The sequence below is a fragment of the Mytilus edulis genome, chromosome 3, assembly GCF_963676685.1.
Source record: "Mytilus edulis chromosome 3, xbMytEdul2.2, whole genome shotgun sequence".
Lineage (NCBI taxonomy): Eukaryota > Metazoa > Mollusca > Bivalvia > Mytilida > Mytilidae > Mytilus > Mytilus edulis.
Window position 1 is genome coordinate 22,506,065 of NC_092346.1, and position 17,414 is coordinate 22,523,478.

A 17,414-nucleotide genomic window follows, 5' to 3' on the forward strand; every position below is an offset into this window, starting at 1 on the left:
TTGGCGTCCGCAATTGAAAGAGGCTCTCAAGAGCCTGAATCGCTCACCTGGCAAACAATGCCTTTGGCCATGTTTTTTGACGAAATAGAAAATAAAACACAAACTTTATTTTCTACACCCTACTGATCATTCAAATGAAGTTTGGTTGAATTTGGATGAGTAGTTTTAGAGAAGAAATTTTTTTAAAGTTAGCAAATATGATGAACAAATTGTGAAAAATTGTCATTAAAGGACAATAACCCCTCAAGGGGTCAATTGACAATTTTGGTCATATAAAACTTATTTGTAGATCTTACTTTGCTGATCATTTTTGCTGTTTACAGTTTATCTTTATCTATAATAATATTCAATATAATGACCAAAAACTGCAAAATTTCCTTAAAATTACCAATTAAGTGGCAGCAACCCAACAATGGGTTGTTTGATTCATCTGAAAATTTCAGGGCTGATAGATCTTGACCTAATGAACATTTTTACCCCATGTCAGATTTGATTTAAATGCTATAGTTTTTGAGATATAAGCCAAAAACTGCATTTGACCCCTATGTTCTATTTTAAGTAACGGCGGCCATGTTTTTTGACGTATCAAAAATCGAAGCACAAATTTTGTGCAGGATAATCTAAGGAACAATCATGCTAAGTTTCATCCAAATCCATTCAGTAGTTTCAGAGGAGAAGATGTTTGAAAAATTGTTAACGACGACAGACGCCAAGTGATGAGAAAAGCAATTTAGCTCACATTTCCTTTTAGGAAAGATGAGCTAAAAACTGCAAAATTTCCGTAAAATTACCAATTCAGGGGAGGCAACCTAGCAACGTGTCGTCCGATCCATCTGAATATTTCAGGGCAGATAGATTTTGACCTGATAAACAATTCAACTACAGTCAGATTTGATCTTAATGCTTTGGTTTTTGACGTTTTACCCCTATGTTCTACTTTTAGCCGTGGCAGCCATCTTGTTTGGATGGCCGGGTCACCGGACACATTTTTTAAACTAGATACCCAAAAGATGATTGTGGCCAAGTTTGGATTAATTTGGCCCAGTAATTTCAGAGGAGAAGATTTTTGTAAAAGATTACTAAGATTTATGAAAAATGGTTAAAAATTGACTATAAAGGGCAATAACTCCTAAAGGGGTCAACTGACCATTTCGGTCATGTTGACTTATTTGTAAATCTAACTTTGCTGAACATTATTGCTATTTTCAGTTTATCTCTATCTATAATAATATTCAAGATAACCAAAACAGAAAAATTTCCTTAAAATTACCAATTCAGGGGAGCAACCCAACAATGGGTTGTCCAATTCATCTGAAAATTTCAGGGCAGATAGATCTTGACCTGATAAACAATTTAACCCCATGTCAGATTTGCTCTAAATGCTTTGGTTTTTGAGTTATAAAGCCAAAAACTGCATTTTACCCCTATGTTCTATTTTTAGCCATGGCGTCCATTTTGGTTGGTTGGCCAGGTCACCGGACACAATTGTCAAACTAGATACCCTAATGATGGTTGTGGCCAAGTTTAGTTCAATTTGGCCCAGTAGTTTCAGAGGAGAAGATTTTTGTAAAAGATAACTAAGATTTATGAACTAGAGGCTCTAAAGAGCCTGTGTCGCTCACCTTGGTCCATGTGAATATTAAACAATGGACACAGATGGATTCATGACAAAATTGTGTTTTGGTGATGGTGATGTGTTTGTAGATCTTACTTTACTAAACATTCTTGCTGCTTACAATTATCTCTATCTATAACAGTACTTTCTGTGGAAAATGTTATTGAAAATCTTCAAATTTTAAGAAAATTGTTAAAAATTGACTATGAAGGGCAATAACTCCTTAGGAGATCAATTGACTATTTTGGTCAGACTGACTTATTTTTAGTTCTTACTTTGCTGTACATTATTGCTGTTTACAGTTTATCTCTATCTATAATAATATTCAAGATAATAACAAAAAAACAGCAAAATTTCCTCAAAATTACCAATTCAGGGGCAGCAACCTAACAACCGATTATCCGATTCATCTGAAAATTTCAGGGCAGATAGATCGTGACCTGATCAACAATTTTGCTTCCTCTCAGATTTGCTCTTAATGCTTTGGTTTTTGAGTTATAAGCCAAAAACTGCATTTTACCCCCATGTTTTATTTTTAGCCAAGGTGGCCATCTTGGTTTGTTGGCCGAGTTACCGGACACATTTTTTTAACTAGATACCCAATGATGATTATGGCTAAGTTTGGTTAAATTTGGCACAGTAGTTTCAGAGGAGAAGATTTTTCTAAAAGATTACTAAGATTTACGAAAAATGGTTAAAAATTGACTATAAAGGGCAATAACTCCTAAAGTGGTCAACTGACCATTTTGATCATGTTGACTTATTTGTAGATCTTACTTTGCTGAACATTTTGCTGTTTACAGTTTATCTCTATCTATAATAATATTCAAGATAATAACCAAAAACAGCAAAATTTCCTTAAAATTACCATTTCAGGGGCAGCAACCCAACAACGAAATGTCCGATTCATCTGAAAAATTCAGGGCAGATAGATCTTGACCTGTTGAACAATATTACCCCATGTCAGATTTGCTCTAAATGCTTTGGTTTTTGAGTTATAAGCCAAAAACTGCATTTTACCCCTATGTTCTATTTTTAGCCATGGCGGCCATCTTGGTTGGTTGGCCGGGTCACCGGACAAATTTTTTAAACTAGATACCCCAATGATGATTGTGGCCAAGTTTGGTTAAATTTGGCCCAGTAGTTTCAGAGGAGAAGATTTTTGTGAAAGTTAACGCAGGACGACAACGGACGACGACGACGGACGCCAAGTGATGAGAAAAGCTCACTTGGCCCTTTGGGCCAGGTGAGCTAAAAATGGTTAAAAATTGACTATAAAGGGCAATAACTCCTAAAGGGGTCAACTGACCATTTCAGTAATTTGACTTATTTTTAGGTCTTACTTTGCTGAACATTTTCGCTGTTTACAGTTTATCTCTACCTATAATAATATTCATGATAATAACCAAAAACAGCAAAATTTCCTTAAAATTTCCAATTCAAGGGCAGCAACCCAACAACGGGTTGTCCGATTCATCTGAAAATTTCAGGGCAGATAGATCTTGACCTAATGAACAATTTTACCCCCATGTCAGATTTCCTCTAAATGCTTCGGTTTTTGAGTTATAAGCCAAAAACTGCATTTGACCCCTATGTTCTATTTTTAGCACTGGCGACCATGTTTGTTGATAGATCAAAACTTTTGATACAATTTATTAACTAGATACCCTAAGGAACATTCAGCTAAAGTTTGGAAGTATTTGGCCTAGTAGTTTCAGAGGAGAAGATTCTTGAAATAGTTTACGACGACAGACGACGACGGACGCCAAATGATGGCATAAGCTCACTTTTGCCCTTCGGGACACGTGAGCTAAAAAGATATAATCTGAAATTAATTTACCAAATGTTACCAAATGATTTTTCAAGAGTGAATCTAGGAAAAACAATATTGACCACTGTCTGTTAAATGTATTCGAGTTTTTAGTTACAGCCTATTCCATTGAGTATGTAGGCAGGGGTAATATCTTTGGTTAGCTTGCTTGTTAGCTAAACCGTGAAGTTATTGTTAGGTAAGGTATACTACCCTCCTTTCGAAGTAGCCTGGTCCTACAGACAGAAAGATGTGTCATTTGTCGGACTAGTCTACTCTTAATGTAGGGTAGTTTACATAACCTAACAATGACTTTTCTGTTTAGCAAGCAAGATAACCAAAGATATTCCCTTTGTCTACACACTCATTGAAATCGGCTTTAATATTGAAAAAGTTCAACCAATTAGGGCAAAACTTACCGAGTAAAAAAAATCAAAAGGCCAATGTCTATCTACCTTGCACATTTCAGAAAATTCAGATCAAATAACGAAACTGGGTCCAGCAACATTTATAAGCAATTTAAGATTTTGACCCTCACAGTTTCCATTTACCACAAATATTTTCGTTACAACGAATCATTTTAAATACAAAAATACCAGTTGCAGCCTTTTGTTTATCTATTAATATATGTATACGGATAAAGCTATGAAAGGCAGCAGGGTCACCAGGGTGAGGAGTCCATGTCATCTGAAATAAATGCTAGTAAGCATAAATCTAGAAAGCGACAGATAATCATGACATTAAAAAAACTCTCTTCTTTTCAACTTTTTTTTTTAGAATTTACAGCTCTTGTATAAATATATGCAAAGCAAACAATTGATCAAATTGCTTGCTATGATTGTTTGGATGTTTGTAAACGACTGGTAAGTAGTCTGTTTACTATATACTAGAATTTGTTTGGACAATAAACATTAACTGCAATTCCTGTCAGTTTGTATTTGTCCAATCAAATCCCAGTATGTATTGAAACTTCTATTGTTTGAAAACATCCAAGCAAACATAGCAAGCAAGTCAATCAAAGTTTTTTTTTGCATGCTTTTATAGAAGAGCTGTACTATATAATGCAAAGAAGCGTTTAAGTCTTTCGCCAAAAAATACTATCAATTTCTTTTTGTCCTATGTAAACTTCCTTACCATTTCCTTCCATTCATGATCATTAAATTGAACTGTAAAATATTTCTTGATACCTTCTTAATTCCTTTATAAGTCTTATGTTAACATAATAATGACAATAACTGTTGTGAGCACAAGATTCACTGCACACTTTTAAAGTTCTGCTTCATCAAACATTAAAATGTCAACTTAAGTTTTGAGACTTTTTTAATCGACACAATTGGGATTTTTGTATATGAGAACATGGTTTATCTATTAGTTGAAAATGCGGCTTTGAACTAGCTTCCAGTACCTGCGAGCATTCGTTGTTCAATAATGTGTGTCTTTGTGTTATTATTTTATGTGATAAATTGTTGTGTTGGTACACCACTGTAACAATGAAGGAGGAAATGAGGAGGGTTGGTTGGGTGGAAGTGGGGAGGGGTATATGCGGAGCGCTAACAAACATGTCTGCGGCATGGGCTTTGATCATTAATGAAGCATCAATGTAAGGGGCATTTAATATCTTAATAAAACTATTCTTATTTTAGATACTATATATTGTTATCTGATATTGGACGAAAGATGTTGTCCTTTTATGTAATTATGTATTACAAGTTACGATCATTTGAAAACACATATTAACCAGCCAAATCGATGCACAAGAGCTAAAATAGGAGTCATAGATCCTATTGACAACAATTACCTGCCCAATTATATTGATTTTTAACATTTGTTTCAAATATGACCAACTTCTTATCCAAAATCCCCAGCACCATATCAGGACCCACCAGCACAGTATCAGGACATGAATAAATTGAGAAAATGCTAAATTTTAATAAATTGCAATGTTTTTTTCACAAAATAATTTTGTCGTGTGGATTGCGGTATAGAAAGCGGACTCTATGAGCATTTTTGTTTTATTTTTTCAGTTCTAGATTTTCTGAAAATGAGCATTTTTGTGTTACGCTTACTGAAACAGTTTAGAGGGTCAACTTTTTAATGGTTTACATATGAACCCATAAGAAACAAAATTGAAAAATCTCAACTGTTTTCTTCAAATTTTTATTAGTGAAAACGTCAAAATTCATCATTTTCATCTTTGTTTACATTTTTTCATTGATCACCAGCACCCGTCAGGACCAGCACAGAACGTTCTCTCGCAGGACAACCATACCCACAGTGAAATTGGCCCTTCTGTGAAAAAAAATCACGACAAATTGGCCCTACCTCTTTGGGAAAACAAATTTGAAAACTACTACAACACCCCTTTTTTTTGCAATTTGTCCAAAACCTGACATTTCTTTATATATAATTTACAAGTAGTGTAAGGGAGGTAAATCCAAACATCCCCAAAATTGTATGCTAAATGTTTTTTGATTACCTCCCTTTCACTGCTTTTTAATTGTCTTACAGTAATTGTCCATTGACCAGAAAAACCTAGTTTTCCCCTTTCCTGCCCCCAATTCCAAAACATTTTGAGCCATAATCCCCTTAAGTCAATACTAACCATCCCTTCATGGTATAGAAACTTGTGGTATAATTTTAGATAGATTCATACACTGAAACTTAAGTTATTGTTTGAAAACTACAAAAATGCTTATTTTAAGCCCCTTTTTGGCCCCTTATTCCTAAACTTTTTGGACCATAACCCTCAAAATCAATCTCAACCTTCCTTTAGTGCTTTTGAACCTTCTGGTAAAAATTAATAGAGATGCATTCACTAAAACTAAAGTTATTGTCCAGACACTAAATGTGTCTTCGGACGACGACGCAGACATGATAGCATTATATGACGCATAAAAATTTTTGTGGCCGTATAAAAAGCAGTTCATATATACACTCTTGTTAAAATATATGAAAAAGTGTATAAAACATGACAAAATCCGTATCACCCTTGACCAATATCATCCCTCGGGCTGATATTGGTTTCTCTGGATGATACTGCATATGATACGGATTTTGTGTTATATGACAGACCAAATCATTGCAATATTAGGTATCTGCATAGATGGTATCAATATGAAGCATCCAGGCCTATTACTTTTTTAAAACATATAGGTTACACCACTGCTACTGTTATCCTATCTTGAATAAAAAGAATTTTCAATAATCTAATTTTAAAGGTTCACTCAAATGGACTATACCAATTGTTAAGGTGAAAACTATTGAAGGCTCTGTTTCAACAAACTCACCTGGTACATTCATTAACTCCTGAATTTTCATGACATAAGCCTGAGCATTAGGAGGAAGATCGCTAAATGATCTGGCTTTCGAAGTGTCCAGATTCCAACCAGGAAGGGTGATATAATCAACTGTTACATGCTTTAAGTCTTCCGCTAGAGCTATAAAAAAAATAGACATACTGTAAGCAATTAATCATCAATATAAATCACAACTTACATTCAAGTTGAAACCCAGATGAAATTAAACAAAAGAAATGGATTTTAGTGAAAGTAAAAAATTTGAAAGGGTTCTGCGGCATTATTGCTGTTTACAGTTTATTCCGTATCTATAAATAATATTCAAGATAATTAACAAAATCTGCAAAATTTCCTTAAAATTACTTATTTCGGGGACAGCAACCCAACAACAGGTTGTCCGATTTGTCTGAAAATTTCAGGGAAGAAAGATCTTGACCTGATGAAAAATTTTACCCTATGTCAGATTTGCTCTAAATGCTTTGGTTTAGAGATATAAGCCAAAATCTACATTTCACCTCTATGTTCTATTTTTAGCCATGGCGGCCATCTTGGTTGGTTGGCCGGGTCACGCCACACATTTTTAAACTAGATACCCAAATAATGACTGTGGCCAAGTTTGGTTAAATTTGGCTCAGTAGTTTCCGAGGCGAAGATTTTTGTAAAAGTTTACAAAATTTTATGAAAAATTGACTATAAAGGGCAATAACTCGTAAAGGGGTCAACTGATAATTTTGGTCATGTTGACTTAATCTTACTTTGCTGAACATTATTGCTGTTTACAGTGTATATCTTTCTATAATAATATTCAAGATAATAACCAAAATCTGCAAAATTTCCTTCAAATTACTTATTTCGGGGCAGAAACCCAACAACAGGTTGTCCGATTCATTTAAGAGTTTCAGGGCAGATAGATTTTCACTTCATGAACAAATTTACCCCATATCAGATTTGCTCTAATGGTTTCAGAGATACAAGCCAAAATCTACATTTCACCCCTATGTTCTATTTTTAGCCATGGCGGCCATCTTGGTTGGTTGATCGGGACACACAACCCTTTTTATAAACTAGATACCACAAAGATGATTGTGGCCAAGTTTGGATTAATTTGGCGCAGTAGTTTCAGAGGAGAAGATTTTTGTAATAGATTACTAAGATTTACGAAAAATGGTTAAAAATTGACTATAAAGGGCAATAACTCCTTAAGGGGTCAACTGACCATTTCAGTCATGCTGACTTATTTGTCAGTTTATTTCTATCTATAATAATATTCAAGATAACCAAATTTAACAGCGTATTCATTAAGAACCGATTGCCGATTGAAATGGTCGTTATTCCCATCTGTTGTTTTTCTGATGTCAAAAACATATAAATCGTTCTTTTAGTTTTAGATCGTCGGTCACTATCTAGGACAATCTAGAGAGATATATAACGACATTTCTGATTGGTTAATAAAATTGAATTTCCGGTAAAATAGATGCTGGTTGTTGATTTCGCTGCAAAGTACTATAAGATTTTCTATGATTATAAAGAAGTGTGAGTCTTGCATTATGCATTCAAGGATGTACTTTGGCCAGGTTCTGGAATTTCTGTCAGATGTTTAATTTCTGTTTTTTTCCTTTGATACAGGGTCAAATATTTTGATCCATGACCATGATGACCCCATTTTTCCTTTCTTAAATATAAGACTTCAATAAATAACTCACAAAAAGTCATTTTAATACCAAAATTTAAGCAGATCTTAGATTTCTTTCTTTCCTTTTGTTTGCTTCTTATAACTAATGCTCTTCTGAATTATGGTATCAATTTTAAATTCTAGATTATTGTAATTTCACCAAAGTGCATCCTTTTTGCCTTTAAACAACAGTCCATTGAATTCATCATTTGATTTATTGTGATAAGTATTCGAAATTATTCATACTGAAAAATGTTTCCTATGGGTTAGAACTATTTGAATAATTCCAGGTCTACAGTTAAATCAAAAATATTTTCAACTAATAAAATCAAAGTTAAATCTTTTCCTGAATGATCACCATGTCTTACAGAGTCATGCCTTCATTATTTTCCTCAAAAATCCGCAAACAACTTCAACAACTTGTTAGCTGAAAGTCTTGATGATATGTGATCAACTTTATAGAAAATATGACCATCTTGCTGCTCATTTACCTTATCATCATTAAAAAAATGGTGTTTGCAAAGAACAAAATTAGAGTTCAGAAGCCCCCAAGGGTGCAGGATTTTGCACCCCAGACCCCTCGCCGTGAAGGGCAACGAACCGCCAGTGTTGCCTGCTACTTTTATTATTTAACCTACTACTTTAAATATTATTGACAACCCTTGCAAAAGCTGCAAACTTTTCATAAAATTACCAATTCAGGGGTAGCAACTCAACAATGGGTTGCCTGATTGGTCTGAAAATCTTATTTTTGGCCTAGCATTTAATCTGTTAGAATTTTAAATAACCTAATACAATTAATGGGACAGGGGTAACTTAGTTATGGGGATTAAAAACATGAAGTTAAGTCAGACCTGTTTCTTTAGTTCTGCAAGGAATAATAGCAGAATTAAAATGTCTCTTTTAGCAATTTCCATCCAATGCAAGACAAGCATTACAAAAAGTTGTTTTTAGTGAGCAGGGCTAATTCAACTTCTCTGAAGTGCCAACACACAGAAATTATACTATAAATTTACCTGGAAAACTTTCCAATTTTTTACCATTCAGACAATATCCTATCCCAATCTTGATCTCATTAAAGATATCCAAAATGTCAAGCTTTGTTATGGCAATCCTGAAATAAATTAAAAAGCTCCAAGTAGGTTATATTGCTTAGTTTTTCATTTCCAATTCTCACCAGAATTCAAATATCAACCCATCGAAAAACCATTTTCCATTTAGTTTCATAAAATACATCAATTATACAACAATTTATCCATCTATCATATAATAAAATTCTTCCATGAGCCCAGCCTTATATGACTCCAGAGGTCAAAATCATGAACAGTTGGGGCAAGTTTGAACACATTATTCAAGTTATGACACATTATAAGAAGTTAGCAATACCCTTTAAATTTAAGTTCCGCTATATAGATCATGTTCTCTCACTAAATAATACAAAATTTGGTGACTATGTTGAATGCATCTATCCCATTGAATAAGAGATAAGGGTTACTGCAGATACAGTCAAGTCTGCTTCATATCTTGACTTACATCTAGAAATTGACAACGAGGGTCGGTTGAAAACAAAACTTTAAGACAAAAGAGATGATTTCAGCTTCCCAATTGTGAACTTTCCATTTCTATGTAGCAACATTCCAGCAGCGCCTGCATATGGAGTATATATCTCCCAATTGAAAGGATATTTCCAGGCTTGTATTTCCTGTCATGATTTCCTTGATAGGGGATTGCTACTCACAAGGAAGTTATTAAACCAAAAATTGCAAATTGTGAAGTTGAAATCATCCCTTCGTAAATTTTACAGACGCCATCAAGAGTTGGTTGATCGTTATGGAATAACCATTTCACTAATGATATCAGATGTTTCTTATGTTGTAACTACAATACTCTTCTCTTTTTACTAATGTGACCTTTCAAATTAAGACTATTTACCAGATTTGTAATACCATAAGCAACAAGACAGGTGCCACATCTGGAGCAGGATCTGTTTACCCTTCCAGAGGACCTGAGATCAACCCCAGATTTTGATGAAAAAAAAAATTAAAAAAATAAAACATTTAGTATTCCCCAAAGAGGCTTGGTTTGGCTATATTTACAATGCAACTTACGAAGGTTAAGGCAGTTTCTCTTCATTAAAGGTCTTAATACCCTTCACAAGAAGTCAGGATAATCCTTAATTATATGTGTCAATCACTTTTGGCATGTCACCATATAAACTTACCCAGTAAATCCACTTATCATATTTGAAAAGTTTAACATCACCATATCTAACCATCCAACACGTCTTCTTCTACCTGTAGTTACACCATATTCGTGTCCTCTATTAATCAACAAGTCTCCAGTCTCCTGTAGTAGTTTTAGAAAAAAAATTAACAAAATGCTCACCTTGATTTATGCGTATGTCTAACAATGAAATCTATCGACCTTGAAAGAATATGTTTAAGGAATGATGAAGATAACTTTTTAGTTAATCTTCTTTTTTCTGTTTGTATTTTCTCTCTGTCATCTTAAACAAGAGCATACACGCTGTAATGTCTCACGTTCTTTTCTGAAAATTGATGTTTTAAAAGTTGAAAGTGGTTTTAAAAATGGTTAAAATAGAAAAAAAGACAAATAATATAACAAAAGACAAAACAAAGAAAACTGAAGATTAAGCAACACAAACCCAACCAAAAACTGTTGGTGATCTCAGGTGCTCCTGAGGGGTAAGGGGACACAGATGATGCCCCCACTAGCATATAAAATAATATAATAAAGGGACATAACTAAAGAACAGTAAAAGTGATGCTTCCAAAACTTGAACATAAACCGAGTTAAGAGGTAATAATTATATATATACATTTCATTAAATTTAGTTGAGACAAACTTAAGTAAGACAACGGAAACAAAATATCATATAACGTTATAAAGGGACATAACTGAAGAACATAAATCAAATTGCTTGGGTAAAGATTTTTTTCCAGTGACCATTGCATTGATCCCAAATAAATTTTTGCAATCGAGTTATTTCCCTTTGATCAGAAATCTAGTAATTAATAAGTATTTCATAAAAAAAGAAATAATTCTAGGGAAAGGGCTTTTACTGAACTATGAGAAAACATAAAATCATGAAAATTAAACTTGTTACGAGAAATACAATCCATCAAATATCAAATCAATATCTTCAAGCATGAAGAAAAAGTCTGGAAAATTGATTTGTCTGACTGACAGATGGACAGGCAGACAGATAGACGGACAGAGTGCAAAGTCTTTGACTTATTCTGGAGGAGACTTAAAAAGAAGAGTTTTTACTCAGTTATATTTACATCCATAAGTTCAGTTGGGAATCCTCCTCCTCCAACTCTTGTGAGATAAGCCTTGACCACTCCATACACTTCACCAAGGACATGAGGTGGTATACCTAGTCCTGTACAAACACCCCCAACACTACAGTTAGATGATGTCACAAATGGATAAAGGCCTGTAAAATAATAAAGTATACAAAATTAGGCTTAAATTAACATAGTGTCTGTTTGTAGTTTACCCACTGACCCTTAAAGATCCCCCAGACAGTGAATATTTTATTGCTTTAAGTTTGAAGAAATTGTTTTTACATTTCTATTGACTTTTGGGTCCTTGCCGTAATAAGTCAAAGTCAATTATACATTTCAAGTTTGTTTTTTCTTGCTTTCCTGTCAAGCATTTAAATAATAAAGTACATGGAAATTGTTAACAGTTATCCATGAAGTAATTATAGAGGAGTACTTTACGCTGTTGACTTCTGTCAATTTTAAGACAAACAAGCATTCTGTGAGATTGCATGGGAATACATAATAGTCCCCTACCGATTAAATTCACTGTATTATAACAAAATTCAGACTTGATCTCTAACTTGACATGGAGTAAACTATATAACAGACATCTAGTCATCAATATCTTCAAGCATGATTAAAGTGTTGAAAACTGATTACTTAGGACCATAACTCTGCACAAAATGATCAAACATGAACCAAATTTAAACTTGAAATGTAACTTGTCAAGATAAAACAACATACTAAGTATCAAATCAATATCTGCAAGAATGACGAAAAAAAGAACAGAAAACTGATTATTTGAGTAATAATCAAAGTCAACGGACAATAATTCTGTTCAAAATCATCAGAGAAGAACAAAATTCAAACTTGATCTGTAACTTGTAATATACCCAATAACAAATTAATTTCTTCAAGCTTGATGAAAAACGTGTGGAAAATTGATTTGACAGATGGACAGAGTGCAAACTGTAAGTCCCCATTGACTTTGTCAGTATAACAAACAAACCAAAGCACTGTAAGCATTAAAGACAGTTAATAGAAAACATAATGAAAACTGTGGCAGTGTTGCTTAAATTGTTTATCACAACTTGATATTGGTTAAGTAGTGTATAAGGGTACATAGCAAGGGTCCGGAAACGGTCATATATGCCAGACATGACCGATTCGGAAACTCAAAAGTCCTAAATCATTTATTGGGATTTAGGTCAAATTTTATTTTTCGATAGAAATAATTTCGGTCATTTCGTTGAGATCGAGTTTCAAAATCGCCATATTGAACATGTTTTTGTTTTCTTATCGATTTTATGTAATTAAACTGCCACTCCAGTAAAGTGTTATAATCCTTAGGGCCCTCCTAATAACTATATTAATGCCTCGGGGAGCTATTGGCTAATGATCGCTAATCTCTTTACCTGTGTTTTTAATTCACACCGGACTATTAATCACAAGCTCCAAATTATAAAGAAATTAAAATTATACCAACTGTCTTCATATCAATTACTTTTCAGCTAATACAATTATCAATTATGATTAAAATTTAATTAAAATTTGATTTAATTTTACGTAGAAAAAAGATTTTTTTCACTACTAACACACATGCTTTGTTTACTATGTAATACGCATGCCTGAAATTCTCTTCCGCAGATTTGACACTAAATTGTAAATTTAAAATTGCTTCATGCTAAATAAAGCAAGTGCAACTATTTTCATTAAGATTCTTACATTATTAAAGCTAAAACATCAAAAAGCTGATGTTTTCCTGTGAATTTGATCAACAAAACTAATCCCGGAAATGAGTCCGGAATTGTTCGTTTTAGTATTATCGCATTACATCCGGTTTTAATTTTTACTTCAGAATCAAAAGAAACGTAAGCCATGACTGAAAAAATTATCATTTTGAGTCATTAAAATCATTTTATTTTTAAACTGTTGCCATGACTGAGAAAATTATCATTTTGAGTCATTATAATCATTTTATTTTTAAACTGTTGCCTTCCCTTAATTGCTCTTGATCGATTTTAGGAAAATGGTAGGATAAATCGTGAAGTAAATGCGATGCAACAGTAAAACAAGTTTGTTGATGCTACGAGTATGAGCATACTCATGCAGTAATGAGATTTTGACAATGTTTTTGAAAAGGGGCACCAACTTTTAAGTTATATGAAAATGACCGAAATAAGGTGAAAAAATTTCCGGATCCTTGGTACATAGTTCCAGCAGAAGGAATATTTAATGAGTAGAATATTTAATGAGTAAATCTTTATGACTTATTATTAAATAGTTCATTAAAGTAGGACATGTTGGATCTTTTTTGACTGTGTAAAACTTAGTATTATATATATTGGTTGGCAGGTAGGCAGGTCGGCACTTATTGAATTGTAGTATACAATATTTGTATTAAATGGTTGGCATTTATCAACCAGGTGCTCCGCAGGGTGCAACTTTATACGACCGCAGATGTCAAACCCTGAACAATTGCAGGGGTGTGGAAATGATATGCCCAACTCGCCCGACTTGTACATTTGAACAACCGGACAAGTAATTATTTTTGTCTGGGTTGCCCGTGGACAAGTAAAAAATTATAAAAGACAAAGTTCAAATCCAACAAAAAATTATAGAATAAATTCAAAATGTATAAAGATGTTTAATTTATGTAAAATAAATCAATGGTAAGCGAGTAAAAACAATGTTCATGACGTTAAATATTACATAATACCGGAAATAGATTGATTACCAAAATAGATAAAAATAAGTATGCGAACCTGAGTCGCGTAACATTGCATTGGTTTTGACCCTTGACCCGGGATCGTCGATTAGGTTTTATCCATCATCACCGGAAGTATCATTTTATATGATTTTGTATCGTTGATAAATTCTTTATAAAAAAAGTTTACAAGCAGGACAAAAAGAGTAGTGAGTAGAGTAGAAAAATGAAAAAGCAAATGGATAATAAGGAGTATTTAAAAAAATACGGAAGCGAGAATTTCAGACATTGTGACTATCACTATCAGATTGCACCTGGCTGGCTATCTAGGATGGAAATTCAGAAAATAAAATATTTTTTTGTCTTTATATTTATAGATTAAAGGTCAACATTATTTGTTGTCAGAGTGGTAAATAGAAGGGATACTTTAATTGCCCATTAAGACAATTATAAACAAAAAAACAAGTGTCAGTTGAAAGAAAAACAAAAAAAAAAATCAATAGTTTATCCATTATTTAATTTTAATTTCTTCACTCACTGTCCTCTAAATAATATATCATTATACCTACCTACTGGCTACAATTCTTTTTAAAAAATGCTACAAAAATTACCTTTACATGTCATTTCATTAGTTGATTTGCTGTAAGGTTTCTGTTCCATAGATGTTAACTACTATCCAAAATTTTTACACATTTAAACAAATGGATTTCATTTTCTTGTGATGCAAAACAGTGCTAAGAATTATGTATTAGCTAACAATGAAATACATCAATATTTATTGGGACCATCAGGGCAAGTAACTTTTTTTCCAGACAAGTGAAATTTACAGTTTAACTTGCCCAGGGACAAGTGCCCACAGCAAATATTTCCACACCCATGAATTGCGGCAAGTATGGACACAACATTCAAACTTGATACAGCTCTGAATTTGGATTGTGATCGAATATTTGACATATGAGTTTCTGACACATTAAAATGTCAAGATCTTACAAATCTAATGCACAATATTGTGCAATTAAAGATTTCTTCTTCAAACTTTTCAAAAATTTGGGAGAAAAAAAATTGAAAACTACTACCACCGCCCTTTTTTGCAATTAGTTCAAAACCTGACATTCCTTTATACATAATTTACCAAAAGTGTAAGGGAGGTTTATCTGAAAATACCCAAAATTGTATGTTAAATGTTTTTGAATTACCTCCCTTACGTACACTGCTTTTAAATTGTCTTAATTGTCCATTGACCAGAAAAACCTAGTTTTATCCCCTTTTTTGCCCCTAATTCCAAAACATTTTGAGCCATATCCCAAAAAGTTAATACTAACCATCCCTTCATGGTATGAAAACTTGTGGAATAATTTCAGAGAGATTCATACACTTAAACACAAGTTATTGTTTGAAAACTGCAAAAATGCTCATTTTTTGGCCCCTTTTTTGGCCCCTAACTACTAAACTATTGGGACCATAACTTCCAAAATCAATCCCAACCTTCCTTTAGTGGTATTGAACCTTCTGGTAACCAGGTGCTCCGCAGGGCGCAGCTTTATACGACCGCAGAGGTCGAACCCTGAACAGTTGGGGCAAGTATGGACAAAACATTCAAGCGTGATACAGCTCTGAATTTGGATTGTGATCAAATTTTTGCCATTACATGTTTTTTTTTTACACAAAACAAATGTCAAGATTTTACAAATCAATTAAAGATTTCTTCTTCAAACTTTTTAAATCTAAAATTAAATAGTTGACACAGCATAGGTTTCTGACACAGAATGAATGTGGTCTAATGAACTTAAAAGTTTTTTTTTTGCCTTTGAGCAATTCACTATGCTGTTGAATATTAATCCTCTCAAAAAAATGTTTGAAGAAATTTTCTTTTTATTTATGAAATCTGAAATGAGAAAAATTTAAACCCCCCCCCCCTTTTTTCACATCCCCGCTTCCCTTTTTCCAAAACTGATATTAATTCAAATTTCTAATGGAGTTTGCAACAATAACTACTCTTTTAAATACATCATAAAATATTAAAATGTAAAATAAAGTGTTTGGTATCACTGAATGGTAAAGATTGGTTGGTAGTAAAAGTGAATATACATTGTTTATTGTATAAAACAATAAAAAACACTTCATCAACAACATTTTATATTGGCAAATTTCCAATGAAGTTATTTACATAAAGTTATTGGCAAATAAAAATAGAAAATGACATCATAGTCATGTCTGGCAAATGTCCAACATACATTATCTAAAAACATTTTAGATAAGATAAGGAAAAAAAGCTTCATCAGCAACATTTTATATTGGCAAATTTCCAATGAAGTTATTTACATAAAGTTATTGGCAAATAAAAATAGAAAATGACATCATAGTCATGTCTGGCAAATTTCCAACATATATTATCAACTACTATTCTATACAAAGAAAGATAACTCCAATTGAAAATTAATTGCTATTGCACAATATTGTGCAATTAGATATTTCTTGCTATTGTGCAATACTGTGCAATTGAAAATTTCTTGCTATTGCACAATACTTGATATGGAATCCTGATTTGGACCAACTTGAAAACTGGGCCCATAATCAAAAATCAAAGTACATATTTAGATAAAGCATATCAAATAAGCCCAAGAATTTAATTTTTGTTAAAATCAAACTTAGTTTAATTTTGGACCCTTTGGACCTTAATGTAGACCAATTTGAAAACTGGACCAAAAATTAAGAATCTACATACATAGTTAGATTTGGCATATCAAAGAACCCCAATTATTCAATTTTTGATAAAACAAACAAAGTTTAATTTTGGACCCCAATTTGGACTAACTTGAAAACTAGGCCAATAATTAAAAATCTAAGTACATTTTTAGATTCAGCATATCAAAGAACCCCAAGGATTTAATTTTTGTTAAAATCAAACTAAGTTTAATTTTGGACCCTATGGACCTTAATGTAGACCAATTTGAAAACGGGACCAAAAATTAAGAATCTACATACATAGTAAGATTCGGCATATCAAAGAACCCCAATTATTCA

The 17,414-nt window shown here is 33.0% G+C and overlaps 1 protein-coding gene across 1 annotated transcript in view; it reads right to left on the reverse strand.

The window, feature by feature from the left end:
• LOC139514222 (adenylosuccinate synthetase isozyme 1-like) overlaps nucleotides 1-17,414 on the reverse strand; it is a 118,525-nt gene that overhangs the window by 14,060 nt on the left and 87,051 nt on the right. Inside the window, exons 9-12 of the mRNA XM_071303073.1 lie at nucleotides 11,699-11,853; nucleotides 10,615-10,739; nucleotides 9,410-9,507; nucleotides 6,713-6,862 (exon numbers count right to left, since the gene is read on the reverse strand). Of these exons, the coding sequence (XP_071159174.1) occupies nucleotides 6,713-6,862; nucleotides 9,410-9,507; nucleotides 10,615-10,739; nucleotides 11,699-11,853 (528 nt within the window). The remainder of the gene's footprint in view (nucleotides 1-6,712; nucleotides 6,863-9,409; nucleotides 9,508-10,614; nucleotides 10,740-11,698; nucleotides 11,854-17,414) is intronic.